General features: G+C 42.9%; 2 protein-coding genes across 3 annotated transcripts; one reads left to right on the forward strand and one right to left on the reverse strand.

Annotated features, from left to right (window-relative positions):
• Window positions 1–6855: 6855 nt before the first annotated feature.
• LOC103049729 (kallikrein-14-like) lies at window positions 6856–9398 on the forward strand. Its single transcript, XM_025167792.2, has 3 exons — window positions 6856–7098; window positions 7455–7596; window positions 9204–9398. The coding sequence occupies exons 1-3, from the start codon at window positions 6872–6874 to the stop codon at window positions 9381–9383; spliced, it is 549 nt and encodes a 182-aa protein (XP_025023560.2). The 5' UTR covers window positions 6856–6871; the 3' UTR covers window positions 9384–9398.
• On the reverse strand, window positions 7453–25746 carry DBR1 (debranching RNA lariats 1). Of its 2 annotated transcripts, XM_088140025.1 has the most exons (9): window positions 25486–25746; window positions 23886–24010; window positions 22369–22449; window positions 20632–20717; window positions 19121–19345; window positions 17101–17181; window positions 16369–16514; window positions 15231–15940; window positions 7453–7834 (listed from the first exon to the last, which is right to left on the reverse strand). In XM_088140025.1, exons 1-8 carry the CDS (start codon window positions 25683–25685, stop codon window positions 15259–15261), a joined length of 1626 nt encoding a protein of 541 aa, XP_087996151.1. In that variant the 5' UTR covers window positions 25686–25746; the 3' UTR covers window positions 7453–7834; window positions 15231–15258. The 2 variants fall into 2 exon arrangements, with proteins under 2 accessions (XP_087996151.1, XP_087996150.1); XM_088140024.1 differs by lacking the exon at window positions 7453–7834 and having other exon boundaries at window positions 14813–15940; window positions 25486–25743.
• Window positions 25747–25813: the final 67 nt, after the last annotated feature.

The raw sequence follows: 25813 nt of genomic DNA on the forward strand, positions 1-25813 counted from the left end.
TTTGATTTAACATAAATGCCTCTTAAATACAATGATAAAGAGGATGGAGGAGACCAAAGAAATTACCGGTATATCCCTGGAAGAGCTACAAGTTATTGCAAAGGACAATTGTTTCCATAAACTCACCTGGAGTAGAGCTTTATTCAATGATGTTTAATTAATTCAATGGCTATGGTGCTATGATTCCGAGCTGTTTTTCTAAATACAGGTAGTCTTTGCTTAATGACCCTAGTTGGGACCAGCAACTGCGGTTTTGCTGTCCGCATCAGGGTGGGCCACTCATGGGGTCTCGACAGGCGAGAGTGAAGACAAACACGCAGGTTTTCCTCGAGGTGAGTGAGCCCAGAGCGTGTTCTGAACTACTCTTTTATTGGGTATTACAAGTCAGGAAACAGGTGGTGGGGGCAGGTTGTGGGGGCATATAGCCTTTTATAGTCATGCAACAGCTTTAAGCAACACTATTGGTTTATTCTATGTTTCCTGTATAGCCTGTCATGGTTATACGTTTCCCTACTTGCTTACGTAGCATCAGGTATGTCTCAAGCAGTGATCGCCTTATCGTGCTTTTAGGTGCTTTTATTATCTGGTACCTTCCCTCATCCTAGGTTTCTGGTTCGTGTGCTGGCCACTGGCCTGGCCACACTGCAGAAGCCTGAATCAAGTTTCTGATAAGCAAGCATTTTATTCCAACATCTCCTCCGTTTTTGTTTTAAAAGTAAAACTGGTGGATTCCAACTCTTCGTCAGAGTCTAATATGCGGAGGGATGCTTTTTCCATATTTTCTCCAGACCGTATTGGTTGGTAATGGTGGCGTTCCAGTACCATATTTTCCAAGGCACCTATTTTAGTTTCCACAAATTTTGTTAGGCGAGATAAAATGCAGGGGCCAAATGTACATGCAAGGAGTAGCAATATCAGTGGTCCTGCTATGGTACCTATCAGGGTGGTCAACCATGGGGAAAAGTTGAACCAGGATTGAGACCATCCTTGCTGACCCTCCCTCTCCTTTTACGTTTATCCAGGCCCTCCCTGAGTTTGGTCATGGAGTCCTGCACTATGCCAGAGTGATCTGCATAGAAGCAACATTCTTCTCTTAAAGCCACACATAACCCCCCCTCTTTTAGAAAAAGTAAATCAAGGCCTCTTCTGTTCTGCAAGACCATTTCTGAGAGGGAGGTTAGGGATTTTTGTAAGTGAGAGATCGAAGTTTCTATTCTCTCTAAGTCTTCATCGATGGCTGCCCTAAGGTGGTGGTATTGGACATACTGATTTGCAAAGGATGCTATCCCAGTTCCTGCTCCTGTTAGGCCAAGTCCTACCAAGAGAGCTACTGTGAGGGTGGAAATGGGTTCACGCTTGTGTCTTATGAGTTCTGACCCTGAGTAAGTGTTATAAACTTCTTCTTCTGTGTGGTAGTATATGCGTGGCATGACCTGGACAAGGATGCAAAAACCTTTGGTGCTTATTACATGACCATGGGCACAGGCCGTGAGGCCTGTAGAGCAAGCCCACCATCCATCTGTGGGTGGTATGTAAAAGAGTGTTGTATCAACCTCACTATGTGTTGTGTTGCAGTATTGTTTATACTGTGTGGGAACCTGTCCAAGGCAGGTTCCCTTGCCTGAGATTGACTGCAATGTTTGTGAGCCATGTTTCCATCTGCATGCCTTGTCATTCGAGGAAGTGTTGTATGGAGAAACAAGCCCTACAGCCTCATAATATGGGGGTCGAACATCGTAGCAAAACCAGCAGGCTGTAGTAAGGTTGGGATTGGTGTCATTGACCATGTGATAGGTGGCTGTGACGATGTCCCAAAGGGGGTTCCCAGGGCGGCTCTGTGAAGGGGAAAAAGAATAACCGATGGAAGTAGGCGAACTTTTCCCGGGAGTGGGGGTGGGTTGTGGGGGTGGCTCCCTGCGGACTGGGGTTACTTCAATTTCTACTTTATGTTTACTATCGCGTGGGGGTGGCACCTTACGGTTGGCTGGTATTGTCTTGGGGCCCACCGGTACTGGGGGTTCTATGGGGGTTTGTGTTAGGCGTATAGTAAAAATATTCCCCGGCTCCCCGGTTTTATCATGAACCCGGCCTCCCCAAGTGACCCCTGACTGCCACCCCGTGTGTCGTTTTCCCTCAGCAGTGAAAGAGATTTTAACCGGATTACAATTAACATATGTTCCAAATTGGTTTTGCTCACATCGTATGTTCTCACCAGTCCGTCTGAGCGTAATAAGATCACCTCTGAAAGGGGGGTTCCATGTTATTTCTCCCGTGGAGACGCAGCTCCAGTCCGCACAAAAGTAATCGTTTTCCCCACCACACTTCTTCCGGTATGTTGTTGCCCTGACATGTCCGGGGCAGACATAAAGGGGCCATCTCTTGATCCATCTGTGGCTAACCATACCCGGTCTGTTGGGAGAAGTGGTGGTGTCCATCATCACACCAAAGTCAAAGTACAGGTCAGGAAACCAGGACCCCGGCACCGCCATAGATGAAGTGGAGTTCAGGATGTCTGCGTGTGCGTCCAATACCGCCCACGTTAGGTTCTGGGGTTGATGGGGATTGTGCTGCACATAGTTAGGTGCGCAGAGGGCAACGCTCAGTAGCTGAAGGGCAACCGGGAACCACAGTATTCTTCCCAATTGAGGCAGATGTGACATTTTGACTGGGGCCCTTCCCTTGGTCTACCTTCTGTTGTCCCTGCTGTCCTCTTCCTCGGCCGTACGTTGAGGGTCAGCTTCCGGAGTGACACCAGTAAGGCCTCTTATGTGGGGAGGAGGAGGGACGTCTTGGGCGTCCGGCGAAAGCGGGAGATGACAAGGACGGACGCAGCGACCAGGGACCCACAGAACCTTATCGGGAAGCTGAATGGCCGCGTAACCTCGACCCCAGGTGATGAGTTGCGCAGGCCCTCTCCAGGCGGGGTCTGGCAGGCAACAATAGTAGACAAGTGGTCGTTGGTGGTCAGCGGCAGGTTGTGAGGCAAAGTGACGACAAGCAGCAGAAGTGGCAGGTAGTCCGGTCAAGTTGAGAAAGTTAAGAGTATAGAGGCAAAGGTTGAGAATGTCTTGCACCGCTGGGAGGCTAGGGGCCCTTTCCCCTTTGTTTCTATATATCTGTCAAGAGCATGTTTTAAGGTCTGATTTGCTCTTTCAATTATGGCTTGACCTTTGCTGTTGTATGGTATGCCGAATTTGTGTGTGATTCCCCATTTCTGGCAAAAGGCGGCAAAAGCACTGCCTGTATAGCCAGGCCCATTGTCTGTTTTAAGTTCTTTTGGGCGTCCCAGCGTTGCAAAGGTTCGAATACAATGATTAATAATGTGTTTAGAGGCTTCGCCCCTTTGAGGGGTGGCCATGATGAACCCCGAGTAAGTGTCAATGGAAACGTGTAAATACTTCCATGGGGAAAAAGAAGCATATTGGGTAACATCCATTTGCCAAATTTGGTTGCACTCTGTCCCCCTGGGGTTAACTCCCATGGGCACAGAGTGCGCTTGTTTGCTACAGGTGGGGCATTGCTGTAAAATTGCAGTGGCCTCTGTAGCAGAAATTTTGAACTGCTTAATGAGCGCCTTTTTATTCTGGTGGAAATAGGAATGACTTTCCCACGGAGTGGGTGAGGAAAAGGCAAAAATGAGTGGGGAGGAGGATGCAGCCGCGGCCGCAGCGTCGGCCACGCTATTTCCTTCCTGGAGGATACCAGGGAACGGTTGGTGGCTACGAATGTGTGCAACATGGAAAAAATGAGTCCTTTTAGAAATGAGGTGTTGTAAGGACAGAAACAAAGATAGAAGAGTTGGTTCGATAGAGGGGGATAAGTAGGCTTGATAAATGGAGGAAATAATTTGGGTCCCGCAGGGCGTGACACAGGAAGTGCGTCTTGTGGCGTGAGGGAGGAAAAAGAAGGCGGAAGCAAGGTTGTGGTAATGGCGGAGGCCAGCGCAGCCATTTTGTGGCTGGTGGTTCCGACAATACGACATGCTTGGAGAAAATCAGCCAGGGTGATGCCAGGTTTGTTAGCTATGGGCTGGAGCACCTTTTGACAGTCCGAATTAGCGTTTTCATAAGCCAATTTCATACACAGTTCACCTCTAGCATCTACGTTGTCAATTTGGCGTTCTAATGCAACTTGAAGGCGACTAATAAAGGAAGAATAGTCTTCTGTAGGCGATTGAATTATTTTAGAAAAGGTTTGCAAAGGTTTGCCCTGATTGTCATCAACCTTTCGTAAGGCTGCTAAGGCACAATTTTTAATAATAGGAAAAGCAGCTCTATCGGAGTTTTGCTGTTGTGCGATAGTGCTGATGGTGCCAGTCCCCAGGACATCGTCAGCAGTAACATTTTGAGGGAGTCCAGCATTTATGGCAACGGCAGCCTGTTTGCCGTACTCCGAATTCCAAATTACATATTAAGCAGGGGTTAAAATCATGCCAAAAAGCGACTGCCAATCTGCAAGCAGCATTTCCACAGCAGCAGTAGAAAGCGAAGTAAGCAAGCCCATAACATAACGCGACTGCAAGCCATAATCTCTAACAGCACTTTTAATCTCTTTGATTTGTTTGTAATCTATGTGCGTATGCACCGGCTGGCCAGGAGCGCCCGCAGCAGCTCCGGCGGGCACCACCCAGGTCACCGGAAACATTGCACACGCTTCAAGATCCTCAGCAGAGAGTTGACCTGACTGCTGAGCAGTCTGCATAGCTCTGATTATGTGACCCCCCCTTTGAGGTTTTATAGTCAGGGGGGGACTTGGAGCCATGGGAGCCGTGGGACCATTGGCTGGATCAAGGCACCCAGAACCTGCTGACATGGGAAGTAAAGTGGCCGGAGAATTTTTAACAGAATCATACGGGGGTGGTATGGGTTCTGCCGGCATTTGGTTGTCGAATTTATGGTGAATCATTAAGCATTCCATGACCACACACCATGAGGTCAGAATTTGGACCGGGGCCCTAGGGGCCGCGTGGAAGTATTCCCCCAATTTTGTCCATGTGGATATTTTCAGTGACCCTTTTTCAGGGTATGATGGACATTGTTGCCAAATGTAAGACAAAAGGCCAATTAATTCTTTGTTTTTCAAACGGGGGAGGGTTTTGCCTCCGTTTGAAGAAATTTTAGAGGAAGATTCGGTTAATTCCCTCAATTCCTTCAGATGCGCTGTCTGTTGTTGAGAGAATTTTCCGCCCATACTTACGAATATCCAGCCGTGTTTCAGACGGGACGAGTGCACAGCTCCTCTCGAGCGAATAAGTAAGGACGGTCCGAGACGCACCTCGTGAAATCACGCGATCACGTCGGGGTCACCACAATGCGGTTTTGCTGTCCGCATCAGGGTGGGCCACTCATGGGGTCTCGACAGGCGAGAGTGAAGACAAACACGCAGGTTTTCCTCGAGGTGAGTGAGCCCAGAGCGTGTTCTGAACTACTCTTTTATTGGGTATTACAAGTCAGGAAACAGGTGGTGGGGGCAGGTTGTGGGGGCATATAGCCTTTTATAGTCATGCAACAGCTTTAAGCAACACTATTGGTTTATTCTATGTTTCCTGTATAGCCTGTCATGGTTATACGTTTCCCTACTTGCTTACGTAGCATCAGGTATGTCTCAAGCAGTGATCGCCTTATCGTGCTTTTAGGTGCTTTTATTATCTGGTACCTTCCCTCATCCTAGGTTTCTGGTTCGTGTGCTGGCCACTGGCCTGGCCACACTGCAGAAGCCTGAATCAAGTTTCTGATAAGCAAGCATTTTATTCCAACAAGCAACTCCCTTGATAAGCGAAGCAGTAGTTAAGCAAAACTTCACACGACCACCCCATTTAGCAACAACAGTCCTAGTAGTGGTCGTTAAACGAATCACCCATGGTCATTAAGTGAGACATCACGTGACTGTGACTTGCACCCTCCTGCCAGCTTCTCCATTGATTTTGCTTGTTGGAAGCTGGGTGGGAAGGTCACAAATGGCAATCACATGACTGTAGGACGCTGCAACCATCATAAATGTGTGACGGTTGCCAAGCACCTGAATCACGATCACATGACTGCAGGGATGGTGCAAAGGTCTTAAGTGTGAGGACCAGTCATAAGTCACTTTTTTCAGCGCCATTGTAACTTCAGCAATTGTTAGACGAATAGTCATTAAGCAAGGACTGTCTGCCTACTCAGCTAGACAGTATGTAACCCACTTTCAAGTCAAACGTACCTAATTTTGCTCTGTTCATGGTAAGTTTTCAGGGAACTTTGATAGCTATGTTTGCAACAATTAAGAAAGTCTTTTTTTTTTTTAGATTTTTTTTAATCCCACCTTTATTATTTTTAAAAATAACTCAAGGTGGCGAGCATACCTAATACGCCTTCCTCCTATTTTCCCCACAACAATAACCCTGTGAGGTGAGTTGGGCTGAGAGAGAGGGACTGGCCTAAAGTCACGCAGGAAAATTCAGGAATTATCAACATCCTCACCAAACTACAATTCGCAGGGTTCTTTGGGACGGGCTATGAGAGTTAAACTAGCCTAAAAGCAGTGTGAAGGTAGAGGTGGCATCGAAGGTTGCAAACCATGTGCCTGAAATGCAAGTTTGGGAAGTCACTTACTGCTGGTGGACAATGTGGGAAGCAAAGAAAGGGATTAATGTAATGTAATTTAATTAAATTAAATTAATTTAATTTGTTGATGGGGTTTCTGATTTTAATTGTGAGCTGCCCAGAGTCACCCCTTGGGGGGGAATGGGTGGCATACAAATGTAATAATAAATAATAAGTAATAAATAAATAAAATTAAATCCATTGGCCCAACAGGGTTCTTTTAATGAGAGACTCTTACAACATTTCATTTTCTTCTGCTGCTTTAACAGTGCAGGGATATTTACACCCGGATGGGTGATCACAGCCTTCGAGCCGACGAGGGTTCTGAGCAATGCATCTCCTCTGTGCAGAAATTCCAACATCCAGCCTACAACCCCACCACACACGACAACGACCTCATGCTGCTACAGTTGTGCAACTCTGCCATTTTTAACCAGTATGTCCGACCCATTGAACTGGCTACTGAATGTGCTCAGCCTAACACTCATTGTGAGGTATCAGGCTGGGGCACCATCAAGTCACCACAAGGTACGATTGTCAGACTTTGTAGTCAAAAGCCGTGTTTCTCCACCTTGGCAACTTTAAGATGCGTGGACTTCATCTCCCAGAATGCTGGCTGGGGAATTCTGGGAGATGAAGTCCATACATCTTAAAGTTGCCAAGGTGGAGAAACACTGGTCTAGAGTGAAAATTATTCCAAGATGCAAGAATTTGGGTACTCTAATTAGAAATATTTATTCGATGAAAAGTTTAAGGTTACAACCCAAGAATTCTAGTCAGACTCCTATACAGACACAATTTATGGCACCTATATATAGGCAATCTTCTAAGATTTGACAATTTCATGAGATTTCAGTCATTTAAAAAAAAAAGAAAAAAAAGAAATGGGTTTCCATGCTTACAGTGTGCAACAGTCTATACAACATCCAACGAAGACTGCAAACGGGCATACCCAAACTCTATCACGGACATGCTTTGTGCTGGTGTGAGAGGAGGAGGCGTGGACTCTTGTCAGGTGAGAGGACTTCTTCTATAGCCCAACATTTGTCACAATAGGAGCTCCAAGGAATTGGGGGGGGGGGCACGCCTCTGTCTTTCTCTCCCAACCAGAAATGGACAACCTAGGGTTGTATGCAGTCTCTGAAATCCTTTGTTGCAGTCCTTAGAGCCTCTTCTGAATTTCTGCAGAACATGGCCAGGAGGGTGGTCTTCTGCTTTGAGGTGGAAATCCCATGTCAACTATAGTATGAGTCCTAAAATAAGCACAGTGTATTATAGTTGAGGGAAAGAAAGCTAAGCTAAACTCCTCTTGCCTCAAACTTCAACTCTCCTTCCACATGGATGGCTGTCCTTGTGGACCTACCACATGTGGTCTTCAGCCTCTTAAAGGTTAGGTGTGGCCTCAGGCTGCTGTAAGCTGCTCAGCCTTGCACTGTCCCAAATTGTAATGGTTCAGACTGCCAGATCTGCTGGCTTTTAAAACCACAATTTTGTTGTTGGTGTGGTTCTCTTGTGGTTAAGTCTATGTCCACCAGTAGTGGTAAATTTGGAATGCTCCTGTTGAGAGAAATCCATAAGCACTTCCTCAGGCTATGCTTTTTCTATTATACCAATAGGAGATGCAAAGATGATCTATTACCAGTAAACGTCAGTAGCACATTTATTCAATTCAGTCTGTTCAGTCAAAAGCCCAAATCATGCTATAATTTTTTTAAAAAGAAAATCCACATTTATTTTTCAGTGACTTTTCTTCAGACATACTTATATTGACTGATTTGTTTATGCGCCATCACGTCAATGTGTCGACTCTAAGCAACCACATACATTTTCCCAATAACTTCCCAAAATTATACATTATATATTTTCCAAATATTACACTTTTTGTATTTTCCTTTTCCCAAATAGTATGCCATTTTCCACTTTTGTATGCAACATCTCCCAAAAACACAATTTTTATGCAGGTTTTTCAGTTTTTTTCAGCCAGCAAACATTTTGAGATGGATATTAGCACAACCTGTGCACTGCTTGTCCTTTTGGCATGTCACACCATTCTGATTAGAAACATGGATTTCTCTGACATTACCAAGACTCCTCTGGCCAATCATAAAATGTAGACATCTAAAACAAACAGATCACTAATGTGGGACATGACTGTAATTCTATACATAATTACTTGAGAATAAGCTCCATCGTTCAATGGTTGTTATTGCTGATTGCAAAGATCCAAGTGATAGAATGCATTGAGCTTTTTTTAGCAGAAGAACTTCAGTCAGCTTGCAGTCTTTAACTTTAATTGCAATTTAACTATTTATTAGTAAATAGTTCACTATAGTATTTAACTATCAGCCTGATTCAGCTGACACGTACTAACAGACGGCCTTTTCAATGGAGATTTCTGAATTCCTTTCCTGATCAGCTTTCTTCTACAGTTTTTTGCTCATGGTTTTTCTACCATTGTTTTATTTCATTAGACTTTCTTGCAAGACCTCCATGCTGTATATTCGAATTGCTCACCTACCAACATTTTATTGTTCCATGTTTTGGCCAGGTTTTTGGGAGAGGTGAAGTTGGGATAAAATCATTTAACGCAACAAATGAACACTTCTGTTCTTTGGCCGGCAGGGTGACTCTGGGGGACCCTTAGTGTGCAACAACGGACTCCAAGGGATTGTCTCCTGGGGAATGCAGCTCTGTGCCCAACCTGGGAAGCCTGGAGTTTATATAAACATCTGCCAATTCACCACCTGGATTCGCAACACCATGCAGAGAAACTCGGGCAACCGAGCTGCATACTCCCGCTAGTGTGACAGGAAGACTTCACTGCACTGGGACCCTGATGTCAGACTAACTCTAGAGGAAATTCAGCACTGGCTTTCTCCCTGTGCGTTTCACCAGCTTTCATGATGTCTCTTTTTCTGTGAAAGCTAGAGGGGTCACTTACACATCCTCTGAAAACGGGGTGAAAGCAGAGGCATCAGATGCTACTGTAACCTTATAACTGAAAGTTTAGAAATAATAATCACTTGCATTTATAATAAAAAAGCACGTATTACAAAAGCTGGGGAGGGAAAAAGATGACGACGGGTGAGCAGCTTTGAGTCTATGCTCTCCGCTTTTATCTTATTTTATTTCATTTTACCCCGCAACATCCTTTTATTTTTCCTGTTTTTAAATCTATTTTATAAACTATATCGCGTGAGAGGTCATCTGTCTGGTCCAGTCATAACTTGATAAAATATAAACCAGGACTCAAGAATGGGAAAAAGGAAGAAGAGACAGCGTGTACATTCTGCAACACAGATCTAAACTTCTGAAGCAGCAGAAAGTGGACGAATATACAACAAACAGACAGCTCCAGTAAGTAATCTTGACCCTACATTCTCTCCAGATAGGTATAACACTCATAATTCTTTGGAATGGGATCTACAGGCAGAAATTGAAAGTCAACAGCTTATAGAGCTTTCTCCTTCCCTGTTGGAAGATGCCTCCCCTCCCCGGACTTCCGCTGTTTGTTCAGCAGCCGCTTTGTAATTGGGGAGCCACCACCCTCCTACAGCGTGGCTCCCCAATTGCATCCCCCAGAAAATGCAAATAAATCTCCGTGGGGGCTCGATGGGGATGCTGAAGACCAAACTAACAAAGGTGAAGAGCTCCTGTCCCAGCAACTGGCAACTTCTCAGAGACAGAGGCCTGGCTCTGGGCCTTAGGCAATCTCTGGAACTCCTTATTCTGATATTGATGTTGCCTTCTCTGATACCCAACATACATCTATCCCTTTGACAGCTGAGTCTAACAACAATCAACATGAAGCAATTTGTGTTTCTACCATCTCTCAGGATTTGCCTCTAATAACGGTCACATCTGGGAATTCAGACTGACATTTGGATGCTCTTAAATCCCTATCTATTCTCTCATGGAATATTGCAGGTTGGAACGCTAAATCCAGAGACTTTGCTTTTATAAATTACATTACTGAATTCGACCTACTCCTATTCCAAGAAACCTGGCTTGACAACAGCTTGTATATAAGTGGGTATAAATCTTTCTCACTACCTGCAGCCTCTGGAGCAGGAGGCAGATTGTGTGGTGGATGAAGTATACAAATTTCAACCAAACTACATTCAAATATTATACAGTTAGGCCCAATGGAGTGCTATGCAATGTCTGTGCTGTTAAAATTTAGTAATGCTCTATTATTATTGGTTAATGTTTATCTTCCACCTCTTCAAAATAGGTCCCAATTTAACAATTTCTGGACTAAACTTGAAGTATATATAAGTACTCTCATGCTAAATAATCCCTCAGCCTATGTAATAGTTTCTGGTGACCTAAATGCTAGGGTGGGGGTGAGCGATAAGGCACTTTTTACTCAGTTCCACCAGTATTCCCCAGAAGCAGTCATAATTCCCCCTTTGTTAATCCGGCCATCCAAAGACTCAAAAGGGGACTATAAGGGGCTGTGTCTATTACAAACAATTAACAAATTAAATTTATATTTATTGAATGGATCTATCAGTAGTGATTTCCCTGGTGAATTCTCCCACTGGGTTGGTTCAAGACCTTCCTTGATTGACTATACTTTAATCTCATGGAATTTGATTACTTCTGTACAAAAATTTTATTTAGAAAATCAACCTGATAGTGATCATCTTCCAAGCATTACGGTTATAAAAGCATTTGACAATTGCTTTTTGGAAACAGAACCCACCCTACTTTGGGGTTCAGACTCAGAGCTGAGGTTGGTTTGTGTTAAATGGACTCAGCACCTTAGTGAGCAAATTTCTCAGCTGCTTCTATCTGAAGTAGCACTGTGATTTTATGCCACTATAGTTAGAGGGAGGTCTGGGGATTCTCCTTTGCAGGCATTTACACAACTGATTCAGTTATTCCAGCCAGTGATTTCCACCCAGATATCAAGGAAAAGAGATAACCCAGGGGGCAGGACTTATTCTCCTCAGCCCTGGTTTGATGCAGAATGTTCTAGGGCCAGAAGTAATCTGATCAGGGAATTTAAGTTATATAAAGAGAACCCAGCTGAGAATTCCATCCAAGATTTTATGCTCTTGAAGAAACAATATAAACATCTTTTACAAAATAAGAAAAGAGAATTCACTAAGGCTTCTTGGCAGCAATTGATAACAGTATCTCAAGGCAGAAATTCTACTCTGTTCTGGCACCTGACAGCTTCCCATTCAATTGACAGGCCCCTTTTACTTCCCCACTTTTTATCTGCATCTGTGTGGGAAGACCATTTTAGAGCATTATATTCTCAAGAAGAGGCCCGTACAATTGATTTAGATCTTAGATCTCGATGTTAACCTGCTCCCTAATCAGGCTCCTGTTACAAATGCTGAAATAAAGAGGCTCATAAATCAGCTAAAGCCTGGTAAAGCCCCAGGCAATGACTTCATCACGCCCAAAATACTACGCAACAATTTGGAATGGTGGACCTGTTCTTGCTTCCCTGTTCACTTATATCGATCGCACTGCACAAATTCCAGAGGATTGGGGCCTAGCTATTATCGTGCCTATCTATAAAAAGGGCACCGGAGACCTGCCTGCTAATTATAGGCCCATTAGCTTGTTAAGCATAATAAGTAAGCTCTAGGCCAGACATTTATACAATAAATTAGTTGACTGGATTGACTCAGAGCATATATTGGCAGATGAGCAAGCAAGTTTCATGTCCAGATATTCTGTCTATGGACATACTTACACTCCTCTGGAAAGGGTTCAATCCAAATTCCTAAGGGCTATATTTCAGGTAGCTCCTTGCATTCCAAATGTAGTATTAAGGAGGGAAGCAGGGTTATCCAAAGTTGAAACAGGTGCATGGATTTGTATTATAGCACATTGGCTGAAACTACTGTTTTTCCCTATAGGTTTGGGTTCTCTCCTTATTAAGGATAATTATAAATCAGCATGGTCCAGGACTATCCTACAAAAACTCCAATGTCTTGGCTTTTCTAGGGAGGCGTTCCTAATGATGGGCTATGAGCATGCACTCAGTGAATTTAAACAGCATATCAAAGACATGGAAGTCCAGCAGGACCAGTCTGCTCTACCTAAGAATGTTTTTTTGAGCAGTCAAGCCTTTTTTAATAAGCCAGCGAGATACATAAATTACATAACTGTCCCCAAATTATGGAGGGCATTCATTCTAGCACGCTGTAATGTTCTTCCTACAGCAGTTTTGGAGGGCTGATACAAAAAGTCCCATATGAGCTGAGACTGCGCCCCTGTGGACAAGGGGCTATTGAAACTATAGCACGTGTCCTGCTATACTGCATTTTCTATAAGGACTCATGGACCCATTTAATAACTCATCTGGTAAAATATCCAGGAAATTCTGATCTTTTTTATGTGTAGCTGTTACTATCTGATGAGAATGATTTAGTCTCCCTGAACATAGCTAAATTTTGTTATACTGTTTGTAAAATTAGGCAGACTTTGACTGCCCATTGATGATCCCACCAATTTTTATATTTTGTTTCATTTCACTTTAATGCATGCTTAATGCATTTAATGCACCTTTAATGTACTTTCATTTGTAACTCTGGTCTGTGACCATAATAAAGAAATTTTGAATTGGAATTTTTGAATTGGAATTTTAAAAAAGCATATTAAAAAAGGCCTCATCATTTCGTGATCCCACCCTGCCCTCCCAGCAGTAGGTAAGACACTGAATCCTTTCCAAAAATTGTCATCAGATTATGATTTTTAACAGGGGTGTCTGCAGGATGTGGTCAAAAAGTCAATGTGATCCAATGAATACTGCGGATCAAGACTCAGGTTTCTTGATTCCACAAATTGACACAGCTGCCATGTGAAAGTCACAGAAATTTTTAGTGGCAGAACTAGAGAGCTAGCCAGTGGTGGCATTGTTGTGCAAGGATGCCCTCTCCTGGCATCTGGCCTCTCCAGCAGTTTTTCAGTTGATTTGGTTTTCATAAGCATCATTTCCACAGGTAAAAAATCCTTCCTACTCCTTTCACTCTCAGTGCTTTGCAAACATGGCTGCAATACGCTGCATCTCCTCAATGTTTTTTTTTTTCCTTCATAAAAAGGTGCTTCAAAGATGCACATTGAACAGTGAACTTAAGGGAGATGTACATGGACACATCAACTTGTTTTATACATCAGCTTGCAAAACAGAAAGAAAACAAAAGGCCTTCACAAGCCAGATGTTCATTACTAGCTGTGGCAAAAGATACTGCTGCTTTTGTTTAATGCTAAATGAATAATAAAAGATGTAAGCCACCAGAGAAGGCAATTCCAATAGCTGTTGGTATATGTAGGGAGGAAAGAATAATTTTTAGTATTAACTGTTATGCAACATTAATAAAATAGTACAATCTACATTGCCAGAACTCATCCAAACTACTTTTTATAATTAAAATCGTGAATTTACAACAGTCAACATTTATGGGGTGAAGTGGTATCTGGAGTTGCAAACAGAGTAAGTAATCCAGATTTAGTTGTATGTAGAATATTTCATCTTCTGAATTGCACTAGCTGCAGTTTAACATGCAATCCAATCCTAAACCGCAACTAATATTAACTATGTTTTGCAAAAACAAGAGAGTTTCATAACCCATAGTTCAGAGGTTGCTTTATTCAGCCAATCCATAGTTAACATAATGATTTGAAGGAGAAAAAATATGCAAACAACAGCTGAAGTTCATCCTTGTTGCCCTAAACGATGGCTTTGCATGAACTCTAAACCAGGAGAATAATAAAATTCATGTTGTATATGCTGGCACAAAAGCAGATACACAGATGGCTCTTCCTTTCACAAATTGTAAAACAGAGCCTGAAAGCAAGTGGTGTTGTTTCTGTAAAGGATTCATTTACACACACACATGATCCTAGAATGTTATGACACTAAAGAGAAGAAATTTCCACTTCTGGCACTGCCCAACTCACAAGATTATTTTACTTTTCCAATTTCACAAAATATTATTTTGTCTGGATCCTCCTAGAGATGACAGCTAATATCACACAGGTTATTCCAGAAGTACACAGGCTTAGGCCCCCCACAACTCCCATAATGCTCAACATTTGTCCATGACGAGGGCTTGCAGACACTGTAGTGCAAAACATCTGGAGGATACCATACTATCTATCCTTGTTTCAATTCTGTGGCTTATCTGGTCTGTGACCCACAATAAAGATACTTGATTTGATTCTACGGCTGACCTGAACAAATGACAGAAACCACTTGAGAAGACTTATTTATAAGATTATATTATATTATATTATATTATAAGATAATATAAGATTTGGACATAAAAGCAAATTGGATGGTGAAAGAAAAGCGTGAATTTTAGTGAAAGTGAAATCCCTCTGAACCCATTCCATCAGATGCAAAAAAGATAGCTTTTTCTGAATTCATCAAAACAATTCAAAATTGTATGGAAAAATCCATATAAAAATGTAAAAAGTTTTCCATTAGCTTCTGGTTCACAAAAACATATATTTCTTTCTTCCAAATCAATCTGTTGATGTCAATAAAATATTTGATTTATTATAAAAGCTACTATTTAAAAAATAAGGCTTTTATTACAATCACAATATCAAAACTATACAGTGCTTCACAACCTCTCAAGCTACCACAAGTTCTCAGGCACACCAGTGAACTGATCTCACCTCTCAGGTCAATCAACAAAAGGGTTTCTCATTCTACTGGGTCATCTTCATCTTTGGAAGCATAGATGGCCTGGTTTCGCCTTTTGATTCTCTTTGGGCCGACTGTTCCTTCTTTGCTCTCATCACTTAGGCGCTTCAAAGACTTCTCATCAGGGCTTTGCTCTTCTGTCTGATTTCCATTGCTGGATTTCTCCAGTTCACTTTCTACAATATCCAGAGTATCATTGGGTGACACTACCATAGAGCCAGGCAGGATTCTGACATCAGAAAAAGTTGCTGAGGTACTACAGGAGTGATCAGATGATGGTCCTCCAGAAGTCTCGAAATCATCATCACAGCTATCATCATCCAATATTATTTCATCAGGGTTGATAGAAGATAAACCAGAGATATCGGCATTATAGTCACTAGACTCCTCCACTGATTCAGTACTGTCTACTTCCTCCTCCTCCTCCTCTTCACCCTGATGCACATCATCTCTGTGCTCTTCTTTCAATTGTTGAATTTTAGCGTTAATGTCCACAAGACCAAACCGGGCACAGAACTCTGTAGTCTGGGGGCTGATTCTATGAATCAGTTCAGTCTTTTGTTGAGACTTTTTTGAATTATAACAAGCATCTGTAATGCTGAAGTTCTGGGGAATCAGAAGATCATGATTGACCTCTTCCAAAACCTTCCTGATATCTTCTTCCGTAACACTGTAGTCCCATCTACAAAAGGTGAAAAGTGCAGAGGTTCAGTGAAATAAGCTTTTCCTATCCTGTATCCCTCCATATGCTTTAATCAAGAATGGAGAAACTGTGGAACTCCAAAAGTTGCAATTCAGCAATATCTGGAATACCATAGGTTGCCCACCCTAGTTTTAAATTGTAACTTAACAGGGCTATCACCCATATGGGCAGAAGCTGATAGGCAGAACACATGCTTTACATACAAAGAGTCCTTGATTCAATCCAAGTAAGGCTGAGAAACCTATTGGTCTGAAATCCTGGAGAACTACTGTAAGCATAGACTAGGTTTCCCTCACTGGACTAATATTCTAGATGTTAGCCCATTGAGGGAAACCTGGTCTATACTTGCAGCAGTTCTCCGGGATTTCAGATCAAATTTCCAGCCCACAAAATTCTAGTATACGTACTTTTCATGCAGTCCATTGTTTTCAGGCATGTTCCAAGAAGTGGGAGTGACATTAATGAGATCATTAGTAGCTTTTAGAACAGCAATCCATTCAGGGTCATATTCCAGGCAGTCAGGTGCATTGGGATTGTGCTCAATCTCTACAATCTTAGAGAAGAATCGGAAATTAGAGAGACCTCCTGGCTCTCACAACAGAGAAAACACATTTATGAACTTCAGGCAGGGATACATAAACAATGCATCAGAAGCCTAACTATAATGTAGGTATGCAGACTCTCTACCTAGGGGTCAACGATGACCTTAGGAGATTTCAATCTGGACCAGTCAGCCTAAAGGTTTTCACTCCAGATTATTAATATTATTCACTTCTCCCAGGTTTGTATCAAAGTATAATGGTGGTGATGCACAAATTGGGGAGGGAACACATCTGAGTGGATTTTTTTTTGTGATTGTTGCTGTCTATTGAGTAAGAGTCTCATCTGTAAATCTGATGAGACACAAGTTCTCAGGATGTACCATCCTTATGGTTAAAATCCTTCTCCCAGACTGGATCAGTCAAGCGATGGCAGCTTCAGCTGATCAATCAAATTAAGATCAGATAAAAAAATGAAAGCCCATCCACAAAGTGGCTAGCTGACCATTTTGCTCCCCTCCTACAGAAGACTCCGAAGTTCATTATATCTTACTGATTAGGACATATGTCAAAACAGAAAAACTGTTCAGATTGTTTTACCTGCAGGAAGTCCCTGCGGGGCAAGCATTTATCCAGGGCCAGAAATTTGGTGATTTGGGGTTGCTGTTCACTGTTATCAGCCTAAAAAGCAAGAACAAGGGCAATCATACCGTGAAAGGCTCCCCCCACATATGGAGAACATGTTTGGGGGGTGGAACTAGGAGTGGGAAGGAAGTGCCAGAAGTTTTGATTTGATTTGAATCTATCAGCCTTCTCATTCCATACCTTCGATCAATCCATCACCTAACCTAGCACTATGCCCCTGATTGGCAGAAGTGTTTCAGGACACAAGAGAAATCCAGACTCACCCACTTGAAGCCATCCTTTAGGTAAGGGATGGGCAGGAATTGGGAATGCAGGTGACAAAGGCTCCGAAGCAGTGTGACCCAACTAAATGGCACCCCACTGATCTTACAGGAAAGCTACACATATCTTTCAGAAATCACACGAGATGGCCAAATCTTGCTCTCATGTGAGATTTGGGGCAATTTTTAAAAAGGTACACTTGATTTTTTTGCAGGGGGCAGCCGCGTCATCATGCAAATCAATCAGTGATATCTGCCCCTTGTAAAGATCCTCAGCTGGCCCATTCCGCTAGGATTGGTTCAAAGCAGAATGTTACAGATGGTCATGGCAACTCATACATAAAGCTATCACTCCCCCTAAAAGCATCGATTAAAAAAACAGCACCTTTTTAAACATTTATAAATAATAATACAGTGGAGACCTTAGTATTAAGCTCAAAGATCAAAATTTTTCTCATACTATAAAACAAATCAATGCATTTTAAAACAGTTTATCCATGATATACTTAGCATCAATTGTATAATTTAAGCAATGTTATCTTCATTAACATTTTAGAAATTATGTTTAACATTGATATAAACTTTTTTAAAGGTTCAATTTATCCAATCATCATAGCCTTAACAATTTCTAGTTTCTACTGCATAAATACCACCGTACTCAGCTGTCACCTGTATTCTATAATGTATTATTTGCATTTTATAATGTAATAAAACAATTAATTTGGAAAGAAATAAAAGAAATAAAAAAACACCTCTTGATATTTTGCTGAAATCTCAAGGCAACAGGGAAATTGGAAATCTTGGGGAGTAAAGCATGAAGGTCAGCTAGTGAGTCCTGGGCAGAGAATGCATAGCGGGTTCTGCAGTTTCTCCCAAGGTCCAATGTCTAATGACTAGTTACTAAACTCACTGATATAAATATTAGGACTTCTATAGTCTGCTACCTTACGTTTAGTGAATATCAGCACTCCAATTATCTTCTTCCTCAAACAACCTTCTTCCCCAAAATCAGTCAGATCTCTCCCCATTATTTCTTTCTCAGGGCAGGGTGAGCTGAGAGCATGCTTGTTCAAGGTCATGAGGTCCGAAATGTGTCTCAAAGGAGCATTTCTATCTGGAGAAGGGAACTCTCCTATAAATTCTGGGTCCTGTTTATCGAACAATGTCATCTTAGGGGACTCAGGAGGGATGCTTCTCTGCTGTCACGCTAGTCCTAGGAAAGACCGTTCCTCCTGAGTTCCATATGGCCCCGACCCTGTTGTCCTTTAAGACAGTCTTGGGCTGGCTTTTCCCATAGGCACTAGGCCAGGAAGTGGTGTGAATCCTACCATTTGAGTTGATATTATTTTACTGCTGTCGGTTTTCCTGTTCCCACAACCTGGCCATTCTTTACTATTGTTTTAATTGAACTTTATAACTTGTTTTAACCTTCTGTAAGCTGCCCTGAGTAGCTGGCAAGTGGGTAACCTTAGATGTTGAATTAATAAATAAATAGTAAGTAACCAACCAACTTGGGACTCCCTTAAGAAGCTTATATTTTAACTATTATAGTTTGAAACAGATTGTCTTTGAGTACTAACACAGTTTATTCTTGTAAAACATTTTGCAAAATTGGGAGATTATGTCCACCATTAACATTCTCCAGTTCTCCAGTTTTCATTACAAACAATACACTTAACTTATAGAAAGCAACCCCCATCCTGTGCATTTCTTACCTGATGCTGCATTAGTGCTGCAAACTTGACATGCAAATGTGCCGAGAACCAGTAGGTGGGTTTCAGGTGCTGCAGGAGCTCTGACGCGGCTGGGCTCCCTAAAGTGTTGTTCTCCACTTCTGAGCGGAAGAAGGATTTCTTCTTAAGCAGCAACTTCGTGTTTCCGTAATGGTAGATGCTTCTAGGCCAGTCGTGGGACAAAAATACGTCCATAGGCTGCTTGAGCTGTCAACCCGAAACCAAACAACAGAAGTGAAGCGCAACTGTCGCCACTCATGGTAAAGGAAAGACAGTAGGGCAGGTGCAAACAACCAGATGTTCTGGATCACAACTCCCATCAGCCTCAGCCAAAAGATAAGATCATAAATCTCCCACCAATCTTTAAAGACAGTTTTATTTCACTGGACTTTGAGTCCTAGCAAAGTTTTATTGGTGTCTACCTAGAGGGATGGTTGATTTGTTGTTACTAATTTTGATTTACTTCTATTGTTGCACTGATAATTTTGCTTTGCAGTTATCCGGCTGCAGTCTTTTGAGTCGGGCAGGCTACAGAAGCTGCAAAATCAGTCAATCCGAGGAGCTGTAGCCCCAGATATATTGAGGATATCAGACTGCCCACCTTAGTAGCAGATGATGTTGATGAACATTTAGGGAGAAGGGGAACATATTACATCTCACTGGGATTTGCTAAATATAAACTAGATTTGCACAGAGCATTTCACATTAAGCCAATATGATCCCAGCTTAGCTGCTGAACAGCCATTATGGTTTGTAAAGTATTGGGTTATCATGTGGTATGTACTCAGCGAACTATGGTTTATTCAATAAATTATGGTTAAGCAAACCATGATTGGGCATGAAGTACAAACAGAGTTACAGAGATAATTTTTAAAAAGAGAACTCTATAACCAGTCCAGATTTAATGCTGGGGCCTTGCAACAATTAGAAGTCATATTCACCAGGACACAAAGATATGTCTGAGACCTAACCCAGCTTTCAATTCTTCCATCACAGAGAGCTACACATGCCTGTGTGGACCTCAGAGGAGAAGGAAGATTGGTGGTAGAGGTATGCTGGTCTGACTGTGGTAAAGATTTGATTTGATTTGGTGCTGGAAGATTACAGAGGTGAACCTCAAAAAATCTGCCTGGTATAAAAAGTTCTGTCTGGGATGTTCTATGTAGAGAAAAGATGACTTAGGGAAGACATGATAGCCATTGTCACATACATATATGGAACCTAGAGAAAATAGTCAAGACCTATTTTCCAGGACCACAGGAACAGTCTGTCTCTGGAGGTTGTGAGTGACCCATCTCTGGAGGCTTTTATGAAGAGGGTGGACAACCACCTCTCCTACAGAGGTTGGACTAAATGATTCTTGTGGGCCCTTCCAACTCTATAATTCTGTTGTGCAATGGCCCTCCTTTACAGCACCTCCTACTTCACTTTACATGGTTGGGATCAATATGAAGAAGAGCCCAATGCACAGACAAGATGATATTTAAATTTACCTGTTTGAGCTTGAAAACTTCAATATTTCTTACATGATAAATGCTTCGTATTGTTTGCTGGTTGTAAGGAGGATACTCAAAGTGACCTGAAACAAATTAAGAAACAGCGACTTGAAACAGTTACATCAAGAAATCACACCAGCTAGTTGACTTTAGCTCACCTTGAAAGACAGGCCCTGGTTAATACGTGCATGGGAAGTCCAGGGCTGTAGGCTAAACTATCAACTTAAAAATAAAATTCTAGAAAGCAGTAATGGTAAGTCACCTCCATATCATGTCAAAAAAATTGCAAAGATGAATCTATGTAAGTTTGCGAAAGTTGAGTTTAATTCAAATGAGACATGACTTTAACAGAAAGACCTGCCAGGCTGAAAATTGTGCTATACTTTGGGTCATCTCTCTGGCTTCAACAAGAACTGAAGAGTTAGCTCTTGCATAGTCAGAGGAAGACAATCTGATATCAGATTTGTCTGTTACCAAAATATGGGACGCATACAAACAGGACCACCCAGTCAAAAGAGAGGGCCACAAAGCCTACTGCATAGCTTTGGTGGAAGAAAGAGGAGCAAGAATCTAAATGTTGATTTTGCTACCATTAAAACTGGCCTTTGATACATAAGTCACTAGAATTCTTTCATAATGTCTCCTTAGCTTTTCTGTAATAAAACCACCTGATCAGAAGTTCCTGGGTTCTTGTGCGTCTGCTTTATTAGTTCCAATCTAGCCCTCCAGCAGTAGCCTGAGAGGGACCTTTGAGATTATGTGCTGATGGGAGAATGTCATTTATATCTTACCAACTAAGCTATGATTCCTGGGACTAATGCCAGAGCTCCCATCTCTGCGAGATAGTAGGTAGGACTGAATTATATCTCTGAATATCAAAATGCAAGCCTGCCTATTTTAATGGCTAGATAAACAGCATCATGGACATTACATGTCAAAACCGTGTCAGGATAGTTCCACTTTAGCACTTGGTAGAAAACATCCAAATTCCATCTATTCCATTTGTATTCCTAGTTTTCTCCCAAATGCTTGATATGAAATCCCCCCACTGCCATTTATACCCTATGAAGTAGGCAGGGATGATTCTGACTGACCCAAAGCTCACTGGCCTGGCAAGTGAGGAATCTGAGGATTGTTTGCCCAGTTTTAATCTGGCATTCAGCCACAACATCACGCTGGCTCTACAGAAACTTAGCATGTAAAACTTCATATGCATTAAAAAGTGAGCTTAGAAGAGCTTTTCTACTAAAAAGGCAGAATGTTTTGTTGTCAAATTTTTGCTTCAAATGGCACAGTTCAAAATGTTGCAGTGAGTTGCTTTGCCCCAGATTCTTGTAGAAGAAATAGGAAAACAACAGTCCTCCATTTGTTTTGGATCTAAACTCCCACAATTTCTTGCTATTGGCCATGCTTCTTGGGACACCTAGAGGACATCGGGTTGCTTCTCCCTTTCTTAGATAATTGAACAGTTTTCATGTACATGGGATAGACGTTTTTCAACAGATGTCAGTTCTCCATAACATATGAACATGCAAAGTGGTGTTAGTGAAAGAACCCAAGATCACACTGTAGTTTCAGATCCTAGCTTGATAACCAGCTTCCCATGACATTTGAGCAATCCTAAACTCATATATCAATAGCAATAAAAGCAGCAAAAAGCACTACAACCAAGCCACCCACATTTCAATGGCATATTTGTTTAAAACAAGAGCTTGCAGGATTACCCACACATACCTCTTCTGTAGTCATGAGCTTTGAAAATGCCAGAGAGGCCACCAATTCTCACCCCACGGTACTTTACAACTCCAGCATAACCTGCAGGGAGTAATGAACATAACCTTGACACAGAGATGCAAGAAACGTTACCTAGACAAAAGGGTCTGAAACAATTTTAAGTCCAGAGGAACGAGATAACCTTTGGAAGCAGCTCAGGTGGATGCCTTCCTAATTCACCGAACTATGAGGAGGAGGAGAAGGTACAATACAATGAGGCTTGCAAGATTCTGTTATTATAGCCAATTTCAATTAAAAGTAGTTTTAGTCTTTCTGTGGAGTTGACTTCCCAGTCTGGACTATCTAGTGAGGCTGACTTAACCTGAAAAGGGCACATGAGTTAAGCATAAGCTGGACTGATATTATCTGTAAAAGTCACTTTCAGTATATAACAGTGTTTTTCAACCTTGACCATTTTAGGATGTGTGGACTTCAACTCCCAGAATTCTCCACCCAGCAACCCTGCTCTAATTCACATGTTGCACTAAGCCCAAATATGGTTTGTTTGACTGAGGCTTCAATCAAGCTCTTGACGTCAGAGTACCCAAAACCAAATTTCTTGTAGAGGCTTCTCTAACCTGATTTATTAAAAGGAAAAAGGGAACAAAAATCTCAATAGAGAAGATCCACTACCAAGGTGAATGTTAAGTTAAATTCAGTATTTAGATTCCAAATTTCCTGAATCCAAATTTGTTAAAAAATTTAAAGGCTTGAAAAGCAGGGATTAGCTGATGTGGTGAATAAATATGGCCTTGAAGGACAGAGAAAATATCTGTTCAATCAAGGCATGATCATATAAATGAGACTTGAAATCAGGCTCAAAACTTCTTAAAAGGATCCATAACAATTAAGATCTAGCATAGAAAACAATTAAGATATAAAACGCTGGAATAAAAACTGTTTCAACCTCCTGAATCGAACTGCTGCAGTTAAAATGATGTCCCCTTCTAAACTTTTTCGGGTCCTCCCAGTAGAGATTCCCCCCTCTCCAGTTTTTCACAAAATGACAAAAGAAAATGAAAACCTGTCGTTCAATTTAAAACATCCAAACATCAACTGAAGGATCCTCTCTACTTCTCATTATAGTCTGGATGTGAATGAAGAGGTATGCCACACTTATCCAAGATATAACCTCTTAAACCGATGATATATCCAGGTTTTTACCCTCAATATAGAATTGGCTGAATACAAATGCAGAAATTGGAGGGCGTATTTATTTAACTGAATTTCCAGGCGAGTTCCACAGATCCACCCCTCCCAATTTTTTTTAATTGTTAGTTTTTATGATGTGTTTTTATGACGATGTTGTATGAGATGGGCAGCTATATAAATATGATAAATAAATAAATAAATAACACACTGAACGTAGGAAATCTAGGCAGAAGAACCACACTGTCTCTTTTATGTGGGGTTCCACCCCTTCTCCATTTCTACATCAAGCATTTGAAACTATCAAGTCAGAAAGCAAAAGGCAATACCAAGATAGTAGATGTTTGGAGCCACCCATCCGCCGTACGGTAACTCTTGCAAGTGATTGGAGGCCTCGTGGTTGCCCCCAATGAAGATAGTCAGGACAGGCGCTTTCTTCTCTCCAGAGTAATACCTAGGAAAGCACAGTTGGAACTCTGAGCTGTCATGGGCATTAAAGATCCAGGATTTTTCTTCTTTGATATTCTCTACTCAGGGGAAGTCACAGGGCCACTATTAATTAACCCTTTCAGTAGGACCTAAAAGAGAGGGAGTTGTCAAGGAAGCATGGCTCTGGTGCCCCTTTCTCACATGGAGGTGAAACTTGGCTCATGATGGTAAAGTCCAGCAGCCTTACAAACCCTTCCACCTGGTCCCAAAACTGGCGTTTTAACCTTCTGCCCAAGGATAATGAATGTCCCCCCTCCCCCACTCCAGGCTGATCTCTGCACACCCCCAAATGCAAAACTGACAGAAGGAAAGTGGAGAACTGGATATAAAGCTACAGCTGCACTAGTCCAATAAAAGATGGTGCATTTGTTTATTTTTATCATTCATTGGTCAGTAGTGGCATTTTTAAAAAATGAAAGGCTGTGGAAGGCTATGATTGCTGGTTGTGTTTTAACTGTGTGCGCCACTCAGAGTCACATGCAACTGAGATGGGCTGCCATATAAATAAAATAAAATAAAATAAAATAAAATAAAATAAAGGAGGGGAGCAGTACTTTCTTATCCAGTAATCCCATACAGCCAGTTTGATGTAGTGGTTTAAGGCAGGGTTCCTCAACCTCAGCAACTTTAAGATGGGTGGACTTCAACTCCCAGATGGGAGTTGAAGTCCACCCATCTTAAAGTTGCTGAGGTTGAGGAACTGTGATGGAATGGAATTATGAAGGCCAAGCTCAGGGAAATAAATATTTTCTTAGCTCACCAGAACCGCGTGGGAGGAACAAGAGGATGAGACTGGCACCTCCCTGAGGAATTCACACTGTTGTGGCTGGAGGACTTTGGGAACTGGGGTTTTAGTCTGGGAAGATTCTTGCTAGAGGTTGTAGCTAATAAACATAGCTGGACTGAATTGGCATTGTCTCTTGGAGTTCCTTGGGCTAGCCCTGACAGGAACCCTGGTTTAAGGCATCAGGCTAGAAACTGGGAGGGTGTGAGTTCTAGTCCTGCCTTAGGCACAAAGCCAGCTGGGTGACCTTGGGCCAGTCCCTCTCTCTCAGCCCTGGGAAGGAAGCCACGGCAAACCACTTCCGAAATCTTGCCAAGAAATCTGCAGGGCCTAGTCCAGGCAGTCACCAGAAGTCCACACTGACTCCAAGGCCCCCAACCCAAGCCGTGCATCTCCAGGTGGCGGGCGTATGGTTTGCGTTGGCCCAGCATTTCAGTCCCAAGCCTGCCTCTCAGGGAGCCCCATGGGCTCTTGTGGGCCCTTGCAGCGGGCGCTTCCCTTCCCCAGGCGAAGAGCCCCGCTTAAGGACCCGGAGGCACATCCTCAGAGCGCCCGCCGGATGGGCAGCAGAGCAGCCGGCCCTCCGCGGGCGCCCCGCAACACCTCGTCGCCTACCGCGGATCCGCCGCCCCCCCGATTCCGGTTTCCCCACTCACTTCGCGAAGCCTCCCAGCTGCCGGTACTTGGGGGGCACCGCCATGCAGCGCAGGTCGCCCACGTCGCGCACGGCCTGGAAGTCCCCGGCGCAGAGCAGCAGGTCCGGGCAGGCGCGGCCGTGGCGCTGCTCCAGCAGCTGCAGCGTCTCGTACAGCTTGTCCAGCGCGCCATGGCAGCAGCCGGCCACCGCCACCTTCATCGTCCCGGCCGGCGCATGCGCCCTGCCGTCGTCCGGCCTGGCTGACGCAGGCGCCGCCGGAGCCAACCGCCGCCGCTCGGGCGTCTGCCCATGCGCCCGCGGAGGTGGGGCAGGCGGGGCGGCCCGCG

Source organism: Python bivittatus, unplaced genomic scaffold (genome assembly GCF_059951505.1).
Source record: "Python bivittatus isolate LINGU-HERP-01145 unplaced genomic scaffold, Pbiv_v1 ctg000310_np1212, whole genome shotgun sequence".
In the NCBI taxonomy this organism is placed as follows: Eukaryota; Metazoa; Chordata; class Lepidosauria; order Squamata; family Pythonidae; genus Python; species Python bivittatus.

What these genes read in the sequence shown, in the direction of transcription:
- LOC103049729 (XM_025167792.2), top strand. Translation starts at nt 6,872, where the DNA reads ATGGGTGATCACAGCCTTCGAGCCGACGAGGGTTCTGAGCAATGCATC. An exon ending in TCAGGCTGGGGCACCATCAA is followed by an intron (nt 7,099 to 7,454) that starts GTCACCACAAGG and finishes TAAAAAAAAAAG; the next exon opens with AAAAAAAAGAAATGGGTTTC. An exon ending in GAGGCGTGGACTCTTGTCAG is followed by an intron (nt 7,597 to 9,203) that starts GTGAGAGGACTT and finishes TTTGGCCGGCAG; the next exon opens with GGTGACTCTGGGGGACCCTT.
- DBR1 (XM_088140025.1), bottom strand. Translation starts at nt 25,685, where the DNA reads ATGAAGGTGGCGGTGGCCGGCTGCTGCCATGGCGCGCTGGACAAGCTG. An exon ending in TCCAAACATCTACTATCTTG is followed by an intron (nt 22,450 to 23,885) that starts GTATTGCCTTTT and finishes TACTCCCTGCAG; the next exon opens with GTTATGCTGGAGTTGTAAAG. An exon ending in CAGCACTAATGCAGCATCAG is followed by an intron (nt 17,182 to 19,120) that starts GTAAGAAATGCA and finishes CTTGCTTTTTAG; the next exon opens with GCTGATAACAGTGAACAGCA.